The 17896-nt window shown below is 38.6% G+C and overlaps 1 protein-coding gene across 4 annotated transcripts in view; it reads left to right on the forward strand.

Annotated features, from left to right (window-relative positions):
- Positions 1–17896, forward strand: part of LOC118661065 (lymphocyte antigen 75-like) — a 134377-nt gene that overhangs the window by 69829 nt on the left and 46652 nt on the right. For all 4 annotated transcript variants that reach the window (XM_036318591.1, XM_036318589.1, XM_036318590.1 and 1 more), the window contains 7 exons: positions 5321–5486; positions 7169–7336; positions 8501–8617; positions 12020–12214; positions 13818–14044; positions 15280–15448; positions 17480–17629. In XM_036318591.1, the coding sequence (XP_036174484.1) occupies positions 5321–5486; positions 7169–7336; positions 8501–8617; positions 12020–12214; positions 13818–14044; positions 15280–15448; positions 17480–17629 (1192 nt within the window). The remainder of the gene's footprint in view (positions 1–5320; positions 5487–7168; positions 7337–8500; positions 8618–12019; positions 12215–13817; positions 14045–15279; positions 15449–17479; positions 17630–17896) is intronic.

Consider the following 17896-nt stretch of genomic DNA (forward strand, 5'->3'; position numbering starts at 1 on the left):
TGGTGTTTCTGGCTTCTTGGGATATATTCCTAGAAGTGGGATCACTGGGTCAAATGGGAGTTCCATTTTTAGTTTTTTGAGGAAGCTCCATACTGTTCTCCATAGTGGCTGCACCAGTCTGCATTCCCACCAGCAGTGCAGAAGGGTTCCTTTTTCGCCACATCCTCTCCAACACTTGTTGTTTGTTGATTTGTTGATGATAGCCATTCTGACAGGTGTGAGGTGATACCACATAGTCATTTTGATTTGCATCTCTCGTATAATTAGTGACTTTGAGCATGTTTTCATATGTCTTTCGGCCCTCTGTATGTCCTCTTTCGAAAAGTGTCTATCTAGGCCCATTGCCCATTTGTTGATTGGATTGTTTATCTTCCTATTATTAAGTTTCATGAGTTCCTTGTAAATGTTGGAGATTAAACCCTTATCGGTGATATCATTGGCAAATATGTTCTCCCATGCAGTGGGTCTTCTTGTTGTTTTGTTGATGGTTGCCTTTGCTGTGCAAAAGCTTTTTATTTTAATGTAGTCCCATTTGTTTATTTTCTCTTTAGTTTCCATTGCCCTAGGAGCATTATCAGAGAAGAAATTCCTTCGACATATGTTTGCTATTTCGCTGCCTATGGATTCCTCTAGTATTTTTCCCATCTTACGTTTAAGTCTTTTATCCATTTTGAGTTTATTTTTGTGTATGGTGTGAGTTGGTGGTCTAGTTTCATCTTTTTGCATGTATCTGTCCAATTTTCCCAACACCATTTATTGAAGAGACTGTCTTGACTCCATTGTATGCTCTTGCCTCCTTTGTCGAATATTAATTGGACATAGTGCTTTGGGTCAATTTCTGGGTTCTCTATTCTATTCCATTGATCTATATGTCTGTTCTTGTGCCAGTACCAAGCTGTTTTAAGAACAGTGGCTTTGTAATACAGCTTGATATCTGGTATTGAGATCCCACCTACTTTGTTCTTCTTTCTCAGGATTGCTGCAGCTATTCAAGGTCTTTTTTTATTCCAGATGAATTTTTGGAACGTTCGTTCTAGATCTGTGAAATATGCCGTTGGTAATTTAATGGGAAGTGCATTGAATCTATAGATTGCTTTGGGTAGTATGGACATTTTGATGATGTTGATTCTACCAATCCATGAACTCGGTATGTTCTTCCATCTGTTTACGTCTTCCTCTATCTCTTTTTTCAGTGTACTGTAGTTTTTCACATATAAGTCTTTTACCTCCTTAGTTAAGTTTATTCCTAGGTATCTTAATTTTTTTGGTGCGATGGTAAATGGGATTGCTTTTTTAGTCTTCCTTTCTGTAAGTTCACTATTGGTGTAAAGAAATGCCTTAGATTTCTTGTCATTAATTTTGTATCCTGCTACACAGCTTGGATGGAACTGGAGAGCATTATGCTAAGTGAAATAAGCCAGTCAGAGAAAGATAAATACCACATGATCTCACTCATTTGTGAATTATAGAGAACAACATAGACTGATGAACAGGGACAGATCCAAAGACAGAGAAACAGCAATCAGACTATTAATCCCTAGAGGGAAAGTAGGGGAGGGTGAGGGTAAGGGGAAGAGATTAACCAAAGGACTTGCATGCATGCATATAAGCCAAACCAATGGGCATGGACAACAGGGGGATGAGAGCATGAGTTGGGGGGGAGGGGGGGCTTAATGGGGGGGGATGAGGACACATTTGTAATTCCTTAACTAATAAAGAATTTAAAGATTAAATATATATATATATTTAAAAAGAATTTAGTAACAGCTATGTATAGTCTTAGTAAAGAGATTTAGTATTCATTAAAGAGATGGAGTGTGTGAGATGATTAACCTATGAGGATTACAAGTTTCAGAGGCCCGGGTCCTGGGTTAGTTGGGAGTGCAGCAAGGGGGTGGAATCCAGGGTCATACAAGTACAGTCACGTGGCCAGAGGGCTACCTCTGAAGCCACGTGGCCTGGGGGTTAACTTAACACAAGTGACAACTAGAACTCTGGTGGAGAACAGCTCAGAATGAAACATTGGTGGTATTGAGGCTTAACCATGTTTGCTATTTTGGGTTCACTAAGGAGACTGTGTGTGGCCTTTGCCCAGTATTCCAAATAAGCCAGTGATACAAAATTAACCTTGGGCCTCGGGAAAGCTTCGCTCCATGAGTCCCTGTGTGAGGCCTCGGCTCTGGCAGCACCATGGGGAAGCTCAGACAGAACTCTACCCCACAATCCATCTCCTAGACTTCTGTGCCTACTCTGTAAAGCCTTCCTCAAGATAGCTGAGTGGCCAGGCCCTGGTCAGGATGTAATGACAGGTGTTCACAGACTTAAAGTGCACAGTAGAATATAGTGATAAGGAGAGCAACTAAGATGGCGGCATAGGTAAACACCGGGAAATTGTCGCCTCACACAACAATTGAAAATTACCGCAAAGGACTGAGCAAACATCATCCAGAACAACAGGAAGGCTGGCTGAGTGTAAATTCTACAACTAGAAGGAAAGAAAAGCACGCTGAGAGCCAGAGGCGCTGCGGAGGTGAAGTGCAGAGGTACGGCACGCGCGCGAGGAAAGGGGGTAGCACCTGAGGACGCGGCTGTCTTTTTGAATCACAAACTCCCGACTGCTCTGAACTCCGGTTCCGGGAAGTCTCTGGGGACCCAGGGCTCATACGGGGAGAGGCTGGTCTGTCCAGCAGCGAGCGAACTTGAGGGTGGCTTTCCCTCAGAGGTGCTTGCAGCCGCTATCGGGACACTGAGACGCGCGACTCCGGGTGGAGAATCGGCCATGGCTGCTTTCTCCGCCCTTTGACTCCCTGAGACCCCGCCCCACCCAGGCTGCGGCAGAGGCTTTTGCATGTGAATGTACCTAACTGCAGCCGAACCAGGCAGACCCTGAACTTCCAAGAGAAGGCCCAAGGCCCCGCAGCGGCTTGCATTGCTTCACAGCTGAGCCTCTTCGTGGCTCCTGCTGTGTGGCCTCAGGCAGAGGCTGAATTAGCACCTCCTTAGATCCAGGAGCCACTGTACCCAGTGGTCAGAGGGGGTCCATCCAGACTGCAACTCCTCAGACCCATAAGGGACACACTCAGGGAGCAGACTCAGTGAGCACCAAAGCCCCACTGAAGCAAGTCTTGCCCCAGAAGGGTGTCTTCAGCACAGAAGTTCTCCCACTTTAGACACAGCTGATTCTCACAGCCAATTGGCCTGGAGGTCAATTCCTCCCAGTGATTCTACAACAACCAAGGCACCAAGAGTGCACCAAGAGTGTCCACCCCAGGTAACTGGGGAGGCTGAGCTACTGGGCCCTACAGGACACCTGGCGCACAGGGCCACTCTATCAACACAGGGAAGCTGCCAAAATGCGGAGACAAAGAAACAGGTCACAAATGGCAGAAATGGAGGAAAGCAAACGATTGGATATAGAGTTCAAGGCCACGTTTATAAGGTTTTTCAAGAATTTTATGGAAACCGCCGATAAATTTAATGAATCCCTCAATAAGTATAGGGAGACCATGGAGGACATGAAAAAGGACCAACTAGAAATTAAGCATACACTGACTGAAATAAAGAATAATTTACAGAGATCCAGCAGCAGAAAAGAGGATCCCAAGAATCAAGTCAAAGATTTGAAATACAAAGAAACAAAAAATACCCAACCGAAAAAGAAAAAAGAAAAGAGATTCCAAAAATATGAAGATAGTGTAAGGAACCTCTGGGACAACTTCAAGCGTACCAACATCAGAATTATAGGGGTACCAGAAGGAGAGAGAGGGCAAGATATTGAAAACCTTTTTGAAGAAATAATGACAGAAAACTTCCCCTACCTGGTAAAAGAAATGGACTTACAAGTCCAGGAAGCGCAGAGAACCCCAAACAAAAGGAATCCAAGGAGGACCACACCAAGACACATCATAATTAAAATGCCAAGAGCAAAAGATAAAGAGAGAATCTTAAAAGCAGCAAGAGAAAGACAGTCAGTTACCTACAAGGGAGTACCCATACGACTGTCAGCTGATTTCTCAACAGAAACCATGCAGGCCAGAAGAGACTGGCAAGAAATATTCAAAGTGATGAATAGCAAGAACCTGCAACCAAGATTACTTTATCCAGCAAAGCTATCATTCAGAATAGAAGGTCAGATAAAGAGCTTCACAGATAAGAAAAAGCTAAAGGAGTTCATCACCACCAAACCAGCATTATATGAAATGCTGAAAGGTATTCTTTAAGAAGAGGAAGAAGAAAAAGGAACTCTTACCATTTGCCACAGCATGGATGGAACTGGAGAGCGGATAAATACCACATGATCTCACTCATTTGTGGAATATAATGAACAACATAAGCTGATGAACAAGGACTGATCCAGAGACGGAGAGGCATTGATTGGACTGTCGGGACTTGGAGGGAAGGTAGGGGAGGGTGGGGGTAAGGGGGAAAGATCAACCAAAGGACTTATATGCAAGCATATAGGCCTAATCAATGGACATGGACAACGGGGGGGTGAGGGCATGAGCGGGGGTGGGGGGGGTGGGGGGTAGAGGGTAACGTGGGGACAAGGACACATATGTAATATCTTAATCAATAAAAAATATATTAAAAAAAAAAAAGAATATAGTGATAAGGAAGTGTGTCTCCAAAGACAAGTGTGGAAACACTGGCATGACATCCACATGGTCTGAGGGGTTAGGAGGGAGGGAGCTAACATGTATGTCGCTTTCTGTGTGTCCCAGCTAGCCACTGAGGTAGGTTTTTTACATGTGTTATGCCATTAATTCCATCCAGGAGGTTCAGTGTCACATCCATTTAATAGCTGAGGGGATGAAAACTTGGCGAGGTAAACTCACAATCAAGAACTAATAAGTGACCAAACCAGAATTCAAAACCAGGTGTGCTTAGCTCTGAAGCCCATGTTCTCTCCACGACTACATGTTGTCTCTAACTTTTCTGATTTCCAACAACCAACAATGCCAATGATGTGTGAGGCAGCATAGTGTAATAATTCAGACCATGGATGCCAGGACCTGCCAACCTGGATGAGAATAGCAGCACTGCAGTTTATGTTCTACGTGACTTTGTGCACTCTACATGCCTTCAGTGTCCTCATCTGTAAAATAGGTATAATAGTACCTATCTCCTATGGCTATGAGGATTAAATAAGTTAACATTTGCAAAGCACTTAAACCAGTCCTGGACACATAGTAAGTGCTATGTGAGTGTGTGTTAAATACAAGATAAAATTAAAAGTCATTAGATGGACCATGAGGGCCAAAGCAATACAAAAGGGGATTACATGAAGTTGTCACTTGAAATGTGTTTTCGTTCTTTGCAGGATGAACTCAACTACATTTGGTCAGATGGGAAACATCTTCAGTTTAGTCGCTGGGCTGAAAACAATGAGCAGCTGGAGGACTGTGTGTTTTTAGATACTGATGGATTCTGGAAAACATCCGAATGCGATGACCACCAGCCTGGTGCTATTTGCTACTATCCAGGAAGTATGCTAAATTCAGATATTTCATTTCTCAAATTATGATTAGTCTCATGACGGGTGTGGTTTTGTAAAATCTGGTTTTGAAATTGTAAGAAAATTACAATCATGTTCTTATTTTTTTAAATATATTTTTATTGACTTCAGAGAGGAAGGGAGAGGGAGAGAGAGACAGAAACATCAATGATGAGAGAGAATCATTGATTGGCTGTCTCCTGCATGCCCCACACTGGGGATGGAGCCCACAACCCCAGGCATGTGCCCTGACCGGGAATTGAACCGTGACCTCCTGGTTCATAGGTCGATGCTCAACCACTTAGCCACGCTGACTGGGCACAATCATGTTCTTTTAACAACAAAATTTGTTGTGAAAATAATGTATTCAAAAATTACTATATATTAAATATTCCGTCATTAATATTTATTTTTTATTTTTTTATTTTTAGACATGTTTTATCTTTATCAGCTGACAATGGTAATTGTCCTTTTAATTTTAAATCCCCATTGGCCTCATTTGCACATATTTGCTGCTTATAGTCTTACAGAAAATTGTATATTTGTAGTAATCCTTTTACAATTCGTATCATCAGCTACAATTTCTTCTATGACTCACTGTTAAGATTCATTTGGTTGTAAGTAACAGCAATGAGCTCAAGCTAGTTTAAACCAAAAAAAAGAATTTTAGATCCTTGAAAAATGGGGATAGAGCTAAGCCTTGTGAGGATTGGAAATCAGAAACAGATGCCATCCTCTACCTATCCTTTCTGCTTCTCTCTGTGAACCTGCACTCCTCTCTTTACCTGCTTTCTGCTTCTCTGTGCACATGTTGACCCGTGGCGGCTCTGCAGCTCTCACCTGTCCCCATCACTGGAGGTGACTGTCCCTGAATACCACTTTTCAGTTTCTTAGAGGGAATCTGAAGGACTTGGCTGAGTCAGGTATGCAATCTCTAGCTCACTCAGAGGAAAGTGGTCTTGCAACGGCCAGGGGTCCCCATGTGTGGGTTTGGGGTACGAAAAAGACACTCCTTCTCAGACAGAGGGACTGGTTATAAGCTGGGAGAGACTGGCAGGTCTCTCTACTGCACACCTAAGCAGTTCTATGGGCTTTGAGTAGAGCATGTCTATACTTGCATCTTCTTGAATGTATGGCCTTTTCACAGAATGGGGGGGGAAAGCCGTAATTAGGTTTTCTAGATGTCAGGTTTTAAACTATTTCTGTTTGCTTTTGTTAAAGCAATGACTTACTTAGTACATCACGTATTTCATTAAATGTTCCTTTAAAATTAGAAAAGATATCAGTAACCAGACACTTGAAGATGAACCCTCAAAGTTATAGTTAAGTGTCTTTTATTATGTTTGTATAGTTTCTATGAGGCGGCCTTTTGTAGTTGAAGTTTGGAGATGGAGGAAGACAGAAACTACAGTTAACCCACTAGCACCTCGTTTTTTTACATTCTTCCACTCACTGCACAGCAGGGGAAAGGAAATTACTGCGTTAAATAATTTCTTTCCTAAAGAAAGCTCGTTAGAAGTTCACATGATATTGAATGTAAATAGAACAAGCATCACCAGGCTAGTATTTCTTCGCTTCCTGAATATTTCCTACTAATCAAGTCCAATTACTATACATAGGATTTAGCATTTATATCTGAAATTAATATTCAGACCATTAATTTTTTCTTTCTAGATGAGACTAAGAAAGAGGTCAAGCCAATTAATAGTGTTCGTTGTCCATCTCCTGTTTTAAATACTCCATGGATACCATATCAGAACTATTGCTACAATTTCATGATAGCAAAGAACAGATACACAGCAGTAACAAAAGATGATATTCATTCTAGATGCCAACAACTGAGTAAGTATATTATATGGCCATTATATATTGCATTATGCTCATTTTCTTTAAATCTTGCCTGTGTTATAAATATTTCTAATTAGCACTAGTAACAAGATCTCAAAAGTATTCATCTTCTAATTTCTACATTAATTTGTTTTTAATTAAAGTGGAAGGTATAGCAGTTGCCTCTTTCTTTATTCATTCATCAGAGAACTAGTCTGGCTTTACAGGTGTAAACAAAATGGGTTCTACTTCACAAGGGAAAGAAATATCACTATATAGAGGGGACTGTGGGCAAAATGAAAAGTTTATTTGAGTGGTCAGAAGCTTAGATAAGCCACAAAGAAGCAGCTCTGCTTTAAAAAAATACATATTTCACACTTTGAAGACGTTTCAGATATTTCCTATGCCATCCACTGGGGATTTGGAACTTCTCAACAGTGGACCTATGAATTTTGCAGAAAGTGCCTATGGGAAATACCAAGCCATTACCCTCCCCACACCCCCAAAAACTGCTATGTTGAACACTGGTCTTGAGAAGTGTTCTACACAAGAGGATCCTTAGAAAAAGAACAAGGTTAAGAAACACCATCGCTTCCTGTTACAGATGATCAAATGTGCATTTGCATATATTGTAAGAAATACTGGCACAAATGAACTAGTTGACTTGTTTAACCAGTGTTTGCAAAGTTTTCATCCATGTAGCTCTTTTCTGAGGAACTCCTATTAATTCCCTGAGGAACACACTATGGGAAATAAAAACTTTTTTTAACCCTAATGTAAGAGTGATCGCTAAGACAAAGGAAGCTCTGTCTTAGAACCCATCCAAGAGGTTTTATTTATTATAGTACTTGACAATGTATCCAGCATAAATACAGGTGGAATTGTACAACTCAAAATAAGCTTTAAATGGGGAAAGGTGACGTGAATTAGTTTTAAATACTCTACTCCTCTACTAGATTGTCACTAGTCCATAAGACCTTATTGATCATCAAATGTTTTAAAGCTTCTTTACCTATTCATTTTAGTACAACGAGACAGTTTTAATTGACATGTCTTTCTTATTTTCTGCTATTGTTTAAGTTAGGGGTATATTAAACTGGGAAATAACATTTTCTAAATCAAATAAAGTATTCTAGATAAATTATTGTTTAAATTATTGACTATTTTTCTATTTAACAGATCCAAAATCGCATATTCTGAGTATTCGAGATGAAAAAGAGAATAACTTTGTTCTTGAGCAACTTCTGCACTTTAATTATATGGCGTCATGGGTCATGTTAGGTATAATTTACGAAAGTAAGTTGTAAATCTGCTGATTTTTCTCTATTTATATTTATACTTTTTATGAACTACTTGCTTATCAAGCTATAAAAGAATAGTCCTTCAAAGTATATGTGTATTAATATACAAAATTATCATTAATGCACTAAGCGTAACGTATGAATATGAAACATTTTTTATGTCTCCTCTCTGCTATTAAAATGTCTTTACCACCAAGCGGAGAGTTAAATGGTGAAAAATAAGTCTTTCTCTACTCTCCCTCCTAGCAGTTCCAGACTAAAAATGATCACATTCCCAACTGCATCTCCAGTACTTACTTTGTGTCTGTACTATGCATATGGGATGAGTGAGAACAGAATTACACTTCTACTAATGTTGTGGTTTTATAGCATTGGCTTGGGGTATACATTAAGAAAATCAGGTACATAGTTTGACAATGGGATAGAATATTTGACATTGGGTCTAAATACCACAAATCCAAGTTAATCGCTATAAAATTTGGTAAAGCACAGATTCTAATAATAGGGTCATTAAGATCAATTTAGAAAGATACTCAACTAGAGATGTCCTGAAAATCATAAAAGTTTTGGAATTAGAAAAAAGAAAATCACTCTGTGGGCATAAAGCATCAAAAAGTCTGCATTTATTCAAAAACAGGCCGTAATAAGGGGTACAGGACAATGATAGAGGTGGGGTAGGAAAATAAACTAAATTACTCAAGTCTGACCATTTAAAAATAGCCTTCTCTTTGCTATCTAACTTGTCTTTCTTAGAATTGCAAAGGCATTTCTTAAATCTTTATGACTTGCAAATTAGTTAACAAAAATTAAGCTATCAAGCAATTGGTAAGATTTGGGTTGCCAGTTGAAGATGAGTTTATCATAATAGGACATAGTTGCCCAAGTCTTTTTTCCACTGACACTTGAATACCTTTAAATTTAGAAATGGCGGAGGATGGGGGTGGGGAGGCAGAGGAAACTAGATGGAAAGCTCTCGGGCTTTATCTGAAAGTGACTGAGGAAATAGTGAACTTACGGAGCAGCGGAGACCACACCCAGGATATAGTTAGAGATTTCAATTGCACCCTCTGATGTATTTTGTTAATTGTATGGTCACAAACAACTGAATATGTATCCTATATTCTGAAAAGCGTTTTCAGATCACTAGACTTTCTTTTAATCATCCTAAAATTTTTAATAAAATGTCTGAGTAACAAAATTTCTATTAAAATATGTAGCCATATGAGCAACATGTAGAGAGATGTTTCAAGCAAATTTGGTTTAAATCTAATTCTTACTGGCTTAATTTATACCCATGGATTTTTTTACCACCTTGATATACTTAAATAATATTTAACTGTATACCGCCCATACAAAGGATTTTGTTTTTTAAAATTCTGAACTTTTCAAAGTTAAGGCCATGAATAGACATTACTAAGAGAAGCCACATGTCAACTGAAAGATATTTCAAATGAAAATGGTTTTGTATAGCAACTTCAGAAATACACCTTTGCCCATTGTGTTAGTCAGAAAATTATAACTTGAACATTTGGGGAGAGGGAAAGAAGGACTAGGATATGTGAGGTGTTACAAAGCAGCAATAAAGAACAAAATCATATGTATAGTGCTGCTGGTGTTACATTGCTGCAGGCAGGTGTTTAGGATAATGCCTTGGGAGATGGGGATCTCTGAAAGGTACAGACAACCAGGATTATGTGTAGGTAGTAATGACATCACTCCTCATACCAGTTCATAATTTCAATAGACCTAGCAGTTTGTTTTTCCGAAAACTTTATTGAGATATAGTCACATCCATATGATTTAGCCATTTAAGGTATATAATTTAATGGCTTTATGTATAATCAGAGAGCTCTGCAATTATCACTAACCTAACAAGAAACACCATACCCATTAGTAGTTCCTCCTCATTCTCTATCCCCTCTCCCAACCCTTAGCAACCACTGATCTATTTTCTGTCACTACAGATTGCCTACTCTAGACATTCCATATAAATCAGATCATACAGTATGTGATTTTTTGTGACTGTTCTACTTAGCATAATGGTTTTAAGGTTTATGTATGTAGCACTGTAGCATGTATCACATATTATGCCTTTTATGGCTGAATAATATTCCATCGTATGGATATACCACATTTTATTCATCTGTTTATCATGGGCACTTAAGTTGTTTTCACCTTTTTGGTTATTGTGAATAATGCTGCCATAAACATTCATATACAAGTTTTTATATGGACGTATGTTTTCATTTCTCTTGGATATATACTTGGTCTGGAATTGTTGGATTTGTTTAATCCTTTGAAGAACTAACAGACTATTTTCCAAAGCAGCTATACCATTTTCCATCAAGGGTTCCAATTTCTCCCATATCTACGCCAACACTTGTGGGGGTCAGGGGAGATTGTTAGTTTGTTGTCTTTTTTATTATAGCCATCCAAGTGGGTCTGAGTGATTTATCATTGAGGTTTAATTTTATTTATCTGATGATTGAAGCTATTCAGCATTGTTTCATGTATTCATTGGCAATTTGTACGTCATCTTTGGAAAAATCTCTATTCAGACCCTTTGCCCATTTGTTATGTTATTTGTCCTTTTTAGTGTTGAGTTCTAAGCATTCTTCCTATATTCTGGATAGAAGTCCCTTGTCAAATAAATGACTTGCAAGTATTTTCTCCCATCACTTTCTTGATAGTATAATTTGTAGCACAAAACTTTTAATTCTAACTAAGTCCAATTTATGTATATTTTTCTTTTATCACTTGTGCATATCTAAGAGGGCTTTGCCTGCCCCAGGGTCATGAAGATGTTCTCCTATGTTTTCTTCTAAGAGTTTTATAGTTTTTGGCTCTTAGATCTGTGATCTATTTTGAGTTAATTTTGTATATGGTGAAAGGAAAGGATCCAACCTCATTTTTTATTTTTGTACATAAATATCCTGTTCTCCCAGGAACTATTCTTTCACCATTGAATTGTCTTGGCACTCTTGTCAAAAATCAGTTGACATAATTGTGCACAATTGTGTATGATTTCGGTCCAGATAAGAGATTTGTCACTAGTCTTATAATAAATTATTTTTTATAAAATAGTTACATTCATTTTCATTGCAATCAAACATACATGTAGGAGACATGAATATTTGATGAAAGATAGCATGTAAAGTTATTGCAGGATGGTGGAATTATCAGTAAATTTTTATTTTCATGTTTATAACTTGTACTTCCAACATTGCAAATAAGTATGATTCACTGTTACAATTATTAGAGGGATGCGCATAATCATATAACCTTTTAGGGAGTAGAGAAAGAAGAAAGAAAAGGTAAGATTGAAATATTAACCTCATAATTGTAATTCAAGTATTGATTTCATCTCTAAGCATAGAAAAAAATGTTTCTTCTCTAGATAATTCTCTTATGTGGTCTGATAAGACCATGCTGTCCTATACGCACTGGAGAGGGAGAAGACCAGCTATAAAAAACAGCCGGCTTTTTGCTGGCTTGAGTACTGATGGCTTCTGGGATATTCATACCTTTGATGCTATTGAAGAAATACATTACTTTCATCAGCACAGCATTCTTGCTTGCAAAATTGAAATGGGTGAGTATGCTAATGCAGAGTTTCCACTCCAGGGAAAGAGAATAGAAAGCCGTTAGCTCCCCTGGTGGGCACCTTGTAATTGTATTTTCTGAGTGCTTCCTCTGGATTCCGTGCTACCAGAGGTGCTACGGAGGTGGCCGTGACAGTTTTGCGGAGCACTGGTCATGTTTTGTACAGTGTCCCTCATTCTTTTCTCAAGATTAAACTGGGGTTATGGTTTTGGAGTTTAGGGGAAAACCACAGAAGTAGTGTCATTCTCATATCAGATGAGGGGTATGCTATCAACATGATTATCACTACTGATTTTAATCTTGGTCACCTGGCTCTAGGTAATGTTTTCAGATTTTTTCCACTGCAGAGTTACTCTTTTTCCCCCTTCCTACAACATACTCTTTGGTAGGAAGGCACTGTACTCAGTCCACATTTACTTAGTGGAGAGTTACTCTCCACCTTCCTGAAAAGGGTGGTATCTACATACTTTATTTGGAATTTGACCACACAGAAGGTTTTTTCCATTCTTCCACATTTTAAAATTTATTGTCATTTAATAAGTCAGTCAAAGAAAGAAAGATACTATATGATTTCACTTCTGTGTGGAATCCGAAGAACAATATAAATGAACAAAGAAAACAGAAACAGACCCATAGACTCAGAGAACAGACTGATGGTTGCCAGAGGGGAGGGAGGTGGAGGACTGAGTGAAAAAGATGAAGGGATTGAGAACTACTGATTGGTAGTTACAAAATAGTCATGGGGATGTAAAGTACAGTGTAGGGAATATAGTCAATAATATTCTAATAACTGTTTGGTTCCAAGTGGATGCTGGAAATATCAGAGGGAGCACTTTGTAAAGTGTATGATTGTCTAATTACTATGCTGTACACCTGAAACTAATACAAAGTAATACTGAATGTAAACTGTAATTGAAAAAAATCAGTCATTTATTGATATCTGTATTGGCTCATGGTTACATATGTCATACTGGGAATATAATCCAATTTACTATACTATTTAATCTTTTGACCAGATTGTGCCAGCTCTGGACATTGGACGTTCTTTCACTTGGCTTCTGTGTCCCTTTGAAATACCCTCATCAGTGTGGTTGTGCTATTGTTATTATTTGTTTGTTTTCAGCTTACTTTCTGGTTACCTCATTTCTTTTTAGTCCTGATTTCACCTAGCCTAACATCTGGAGACCTAATTTTTCCAGCAGGCTTCATGACTCCCTCTCCTTCTCTAGTAGTTACACACATTCTAGCGGGTACTTGTTTTGCCCTCGTTGTAGGTATTGTTGTTTTCTGGCCACAAGTAATATGTGGGCTCCTTCAATGAAAGACAATGTGTATGCCTTTTTCTTAATCAGCCAGACTCCTGTCATATTTAAGAGCCTGTGAAATATGCCGTGGGAAGAAGAAAAATGAAGTATGCATTTGACCTCCATTCCTACTAAGCAACCCAGTTTTATTTATCGTTTGAAGTGATTTTATGACCTGTCTTACCCCAAATATGTATTTTATTTTTAGTATTTATTTATTAAATTGATTGGATGACATTGGTCAACAATCAAATTTAATCATGAACACTTTTCATTTAAATATTTTAGTTGACTACAAGGAAGCATATAATACTACTCTGCCACAGTTTATTCCATATGAAGATGGCATTTACAGTGTCATTCAAAAAACATTGACATGGTACGAAGCAGTAAACATGTGCTCTCAGAGTGGAGGTAATTTGGCTAGTGTTCATGACTCACGTGGCCAGCTCTTCCTGGAAGATATCGCAAAGCGGGATGGATTTCCACTGTGGGTTGGGCTCTCTAGTCATGATGTGAGTATTGCTGTCGTTGTCCAGAAATTTCCCACATTTGTTAGAGGTTTAGCAACGTGAGCATAAAATATCAATGCAAAGTATAACATCAGATTAAGTCCTGGGACTCAATTTGCATAGCATCGTGTTTTCTCGACTTTCCACAATATAGAACAAATTGAACATTATATCTGTAGGGTGCACTGCAGCACGTGGCCGGGACTGCCGTGGCCCTCAACACTCCCGGGCCCAGCAGAGGAGTAACACAACAGCTCTGTGATCTGCTTGGGCGAGACCAACTGAAAAGCTGGTGAAAAGGAAAGAGCACAGAATCAGAAAAGCCCGCGTTCCACACTGGTGGCAGATCTCCCATTTACATATCGGGTGATCATGGGCAAGATATTTGACATTTGCAAGCTTATTTCCTCATCTGTAAGATTTTGGAGTGATAATTATTTTCCTTAATCTATGATTATAATGAAGATTGCTATAAGCTGCCAAGTAAAATTCTTAACATTAGGACTAGTAAATATATATACTTTTGCCACTTTCCTCTAGAAATTAGCACTATTTAAGAGTAATCTACTAGTAAACACGTCTTTTGTGCCACTATTTGAGTTCTATTAATTATATTCATGTAGCTACAATAATGTCTAGTATACAAAAAAATAGACATCTATTGAAATTAGAATTGAAGGCCTGATGTAAATAATCTTTAAAACAATGGGGAAAATAAAATAAAGGATGGTAAATTAGGATTATAGAATCAAGGAAAAATTAAAAGTAATCTTGGGAAGTAGTTTTCAGCCCCCTGCTGATTACTGGCTTCTGTAATATGAAAAATAATGTAGCCAGAGACACAAACCACAAAACTCTTAAACATAAAAAACAATATTTAGGATAATATCAATGCTGGAATTGTAAATCTGTAATTGTGATAAATGGAAGCCATTTACACATCATTTATTTTCAAGTGTTATATAAACTCATCTTTAAACAGAATAAATCTAGGGATAGAGTGTAAAAACTCTGACTCTAAATTTAAAATCCTACTTATATTGTGCCAGAGCAAATGTCTCAAATCAGTGCATCGAAAGTAAATCCCTGATTTTACAAATAGATCCAGACCTACAACACTTGCAGGCAAATAATTAATGCTCCACTCCAACATTTCTTAAAGTATATATGTTCTTGTTTATGTTCTTTTTTGAAGTCATACATCTAGATTCAGGTTGTCTCTATCATTCCTAATACAGGGCACGGAATCAAATTTTGAGTGGTCTGATGGCAGTGCGGTTGACTACATCCTATGGAAAGATAAGCAGTCTGCTGGGAATTGTGTTCTCTTGGATCCAAAAGGAATTTGGAAACATGAAAACTGCAGCTCTAAGGGAGATGGTGCTATTTGCTATAAATCTACAAAATGTAAGACTTGATTTCAAATAACTGTATATTTACTAAAATATAACGTTTGTTTTATGCATGTGATTAAGTACTCAAGGAGTTTTTAGAGGTTTTAAATAAGGTTTATTCACAAGTCCTCCAAAAATAATTTTGATATTTTTTGCAAAGAGAAATAAATACAATATACCCGGTCAGGGAATTTGTTCTCAAAGATATTCAGTAGTTCCATCACTAGGGAAGTCTTAACTCTAGAATTTGTGAGTTTCAGTTTCACTTAGCAGTGTTTTCAAAGACTGAGATTCTTTAAAAGAAGTGTCCCACAGCATGTATCTTGAGAAATGCCTCATGTGGCCTTCCATATTGAGTGATGGCTGTGGGAGTCTCTGTGGTCAAGAAGTCTGTTGCATGTTGTGTAACTACGCATTTTCCAAACATATATGATCCTTAAAATTGAGGAAAGAGCCCCTTGCATCAGGGGCTGTGCCTGAGGTCATTTCTGATAGGTAGAGCGTGAGCCTTGGGGAAGAGCACAAGAACCCAGACCACCAGGAGCTGCAGAGGCTTGCTGGGCGGCCAGGGCTGGTGCGGGTTGGTCTCTGAAGCTTCTGGTTCTCAGTGCTGGCCCTTGCAGAAAATATAAATGCAAGAGTTGGAAGTAAAACTCCATGAGTAACAGTAAAGAAAGAAACCGTATGCAGCCTAAGACAGCCCAGATGCAGATTGGATAGAAATGAGTAGACTTAGAAGATAAGGTATCTCCGGGGGTTCCTAGTATAAGAAGAATTTTATTTTTAAAGCCAAGCAATTCAGAAAGGTCCATCAATCTTAGCCATGCATTGGGAGCCAACGTTCAAGATGTTTTGCATCTAATGAAGCAACACAGATCATTGTCTTGCACAACAATGTGCAAGACGCACTGTTGTCATCGGCAGTTTATTTTTGAAAAAGCAACTATTTTCACAAGGTGGTAAAAGGAAGCACTTGCTAGTAACGTCTCTCCATCAGCAGCGTTAATGTAGAGCCGTCACAAGCCCTACAGACTTTACAGATGGACTTGGCCATGAGCTTTGATCACCAGTCGCTAGGAAACTTACCCAGGAGTTATCAACTGTCACACTGAAGGGAGACTTAGAGCTCACACCAAGAGCCTTCATGGAAAGAATGGAGGCAAAAGCCAATCAAATAACTAAAGTTCAAAAAAGATCACGCCCAGCTGGAGAAACAGAAGACAGAGAAACAGAAGAAGGAATTAAGAACAGTCAGAACATCTCTTGAGGAAGAAGGAAACAGCAGCAGCCGTTCTTCTGGAACCACTGGCACCACAAATGAGAAGAACCTACCAAATTGAGATATGGAGGGAAAAAGCCGGAAAAGCCTTCAGTGACTGGAGGACATGCAGACCATGCAGAATGCACACAAAAGAATAGCTGGGCTTGAGATGACTGGCCATACCAGGTCAGAGCTTTGATTCTGATGCTCTGTACCGCACAAATAGCATGTTGATACTTTACCTTCCAGTTCTCATGCTCTCTTCTGTGGAAATTAATAATCAGAGGCACAGGCTTTGCTACACAGGCTTCCTGTGTGATACAGCACAATTAAAAGTTAAACATTTTAAATGGAAACCAGAGGAGTTTTTAAAAGCTGAGAAGCCACACCTACTCTTTTTTTTATTTGAGAGTGATTTTACTCTGCTGACATTTTGCATTTTGAAAACACATTACCAAATTTTCATTTGTGGCTGTGATTTTGAAAAGTAGTTCTGTATATGGCAAAGTAAAACAAGGTTTCTGTTATCAAAATAAAAAGGGATCCAAAGAATTGTAATTATTATTTCAAAGTAGTTACAGGCCTGCCTAGCCAATCTTTGCTCCTTTTTCTATTATGTCTTTCCAGTTGTTTTTAACTTAGTCTAAATCCATCTTTGAGGGCAAGTACTTTCCTTTATCGTCTAAGTTCTAAAAATGGTATTCTAAAAATCTAATTAGAGTGTATACCCAAAGTCAGTTTTTTTTTTCTGTGCATTTTTACAATTGTCTCACATTTTTGTAGCTCAAGAGGTATCTTCTCCTACATATTCATCGAGATGCCCAGCAGTAAAAGGGAATGGATCCCAGTGGATCCAGTACAGGGACCACTGTTATGCATCTGACCAGGCGTTACACAATTTCTCAGAAGCCAAACAGTTTTGTTCAAAACTTGGTGAGTTAAAATTCATTTATTTTTTTTTATATATATATTTTATTGATTTTTTACAGAGAGGAAGGGAAAGAGATAGAGAGTTAGAAACATCAATCAGCTGCCTCCTGCACATCTCCCACCGGGGATGTGCCCGCAACCCACGTACATGCCCTTGACCGGAATCGAACCTGGGACCTTTCAGTCCGCAGGCCGACGCTCTATCCACTGAGCCAAACCGGTTTCGGCTCATTTATTTTTTTTTTTTTTTGATTCAATAATATAATCAGT

Source organism: Myotis myotis, unplaced genomic scaffold (assembly GCF_014108235.1).
Source record: "Myotis myotis isolate mMyoMyo1 unplaced genomic scaffold, mMyoMyo1.p scaffold_m19_p_8, whole genome shotgun sequence".
Classification (NCBI taxonomy): domain Eukaryota; kingdom Metazoa; phylum Chordata; class Mammalia; order Chiroptera; family Vespertilionidae; genus Myotis; species Myotis myotis.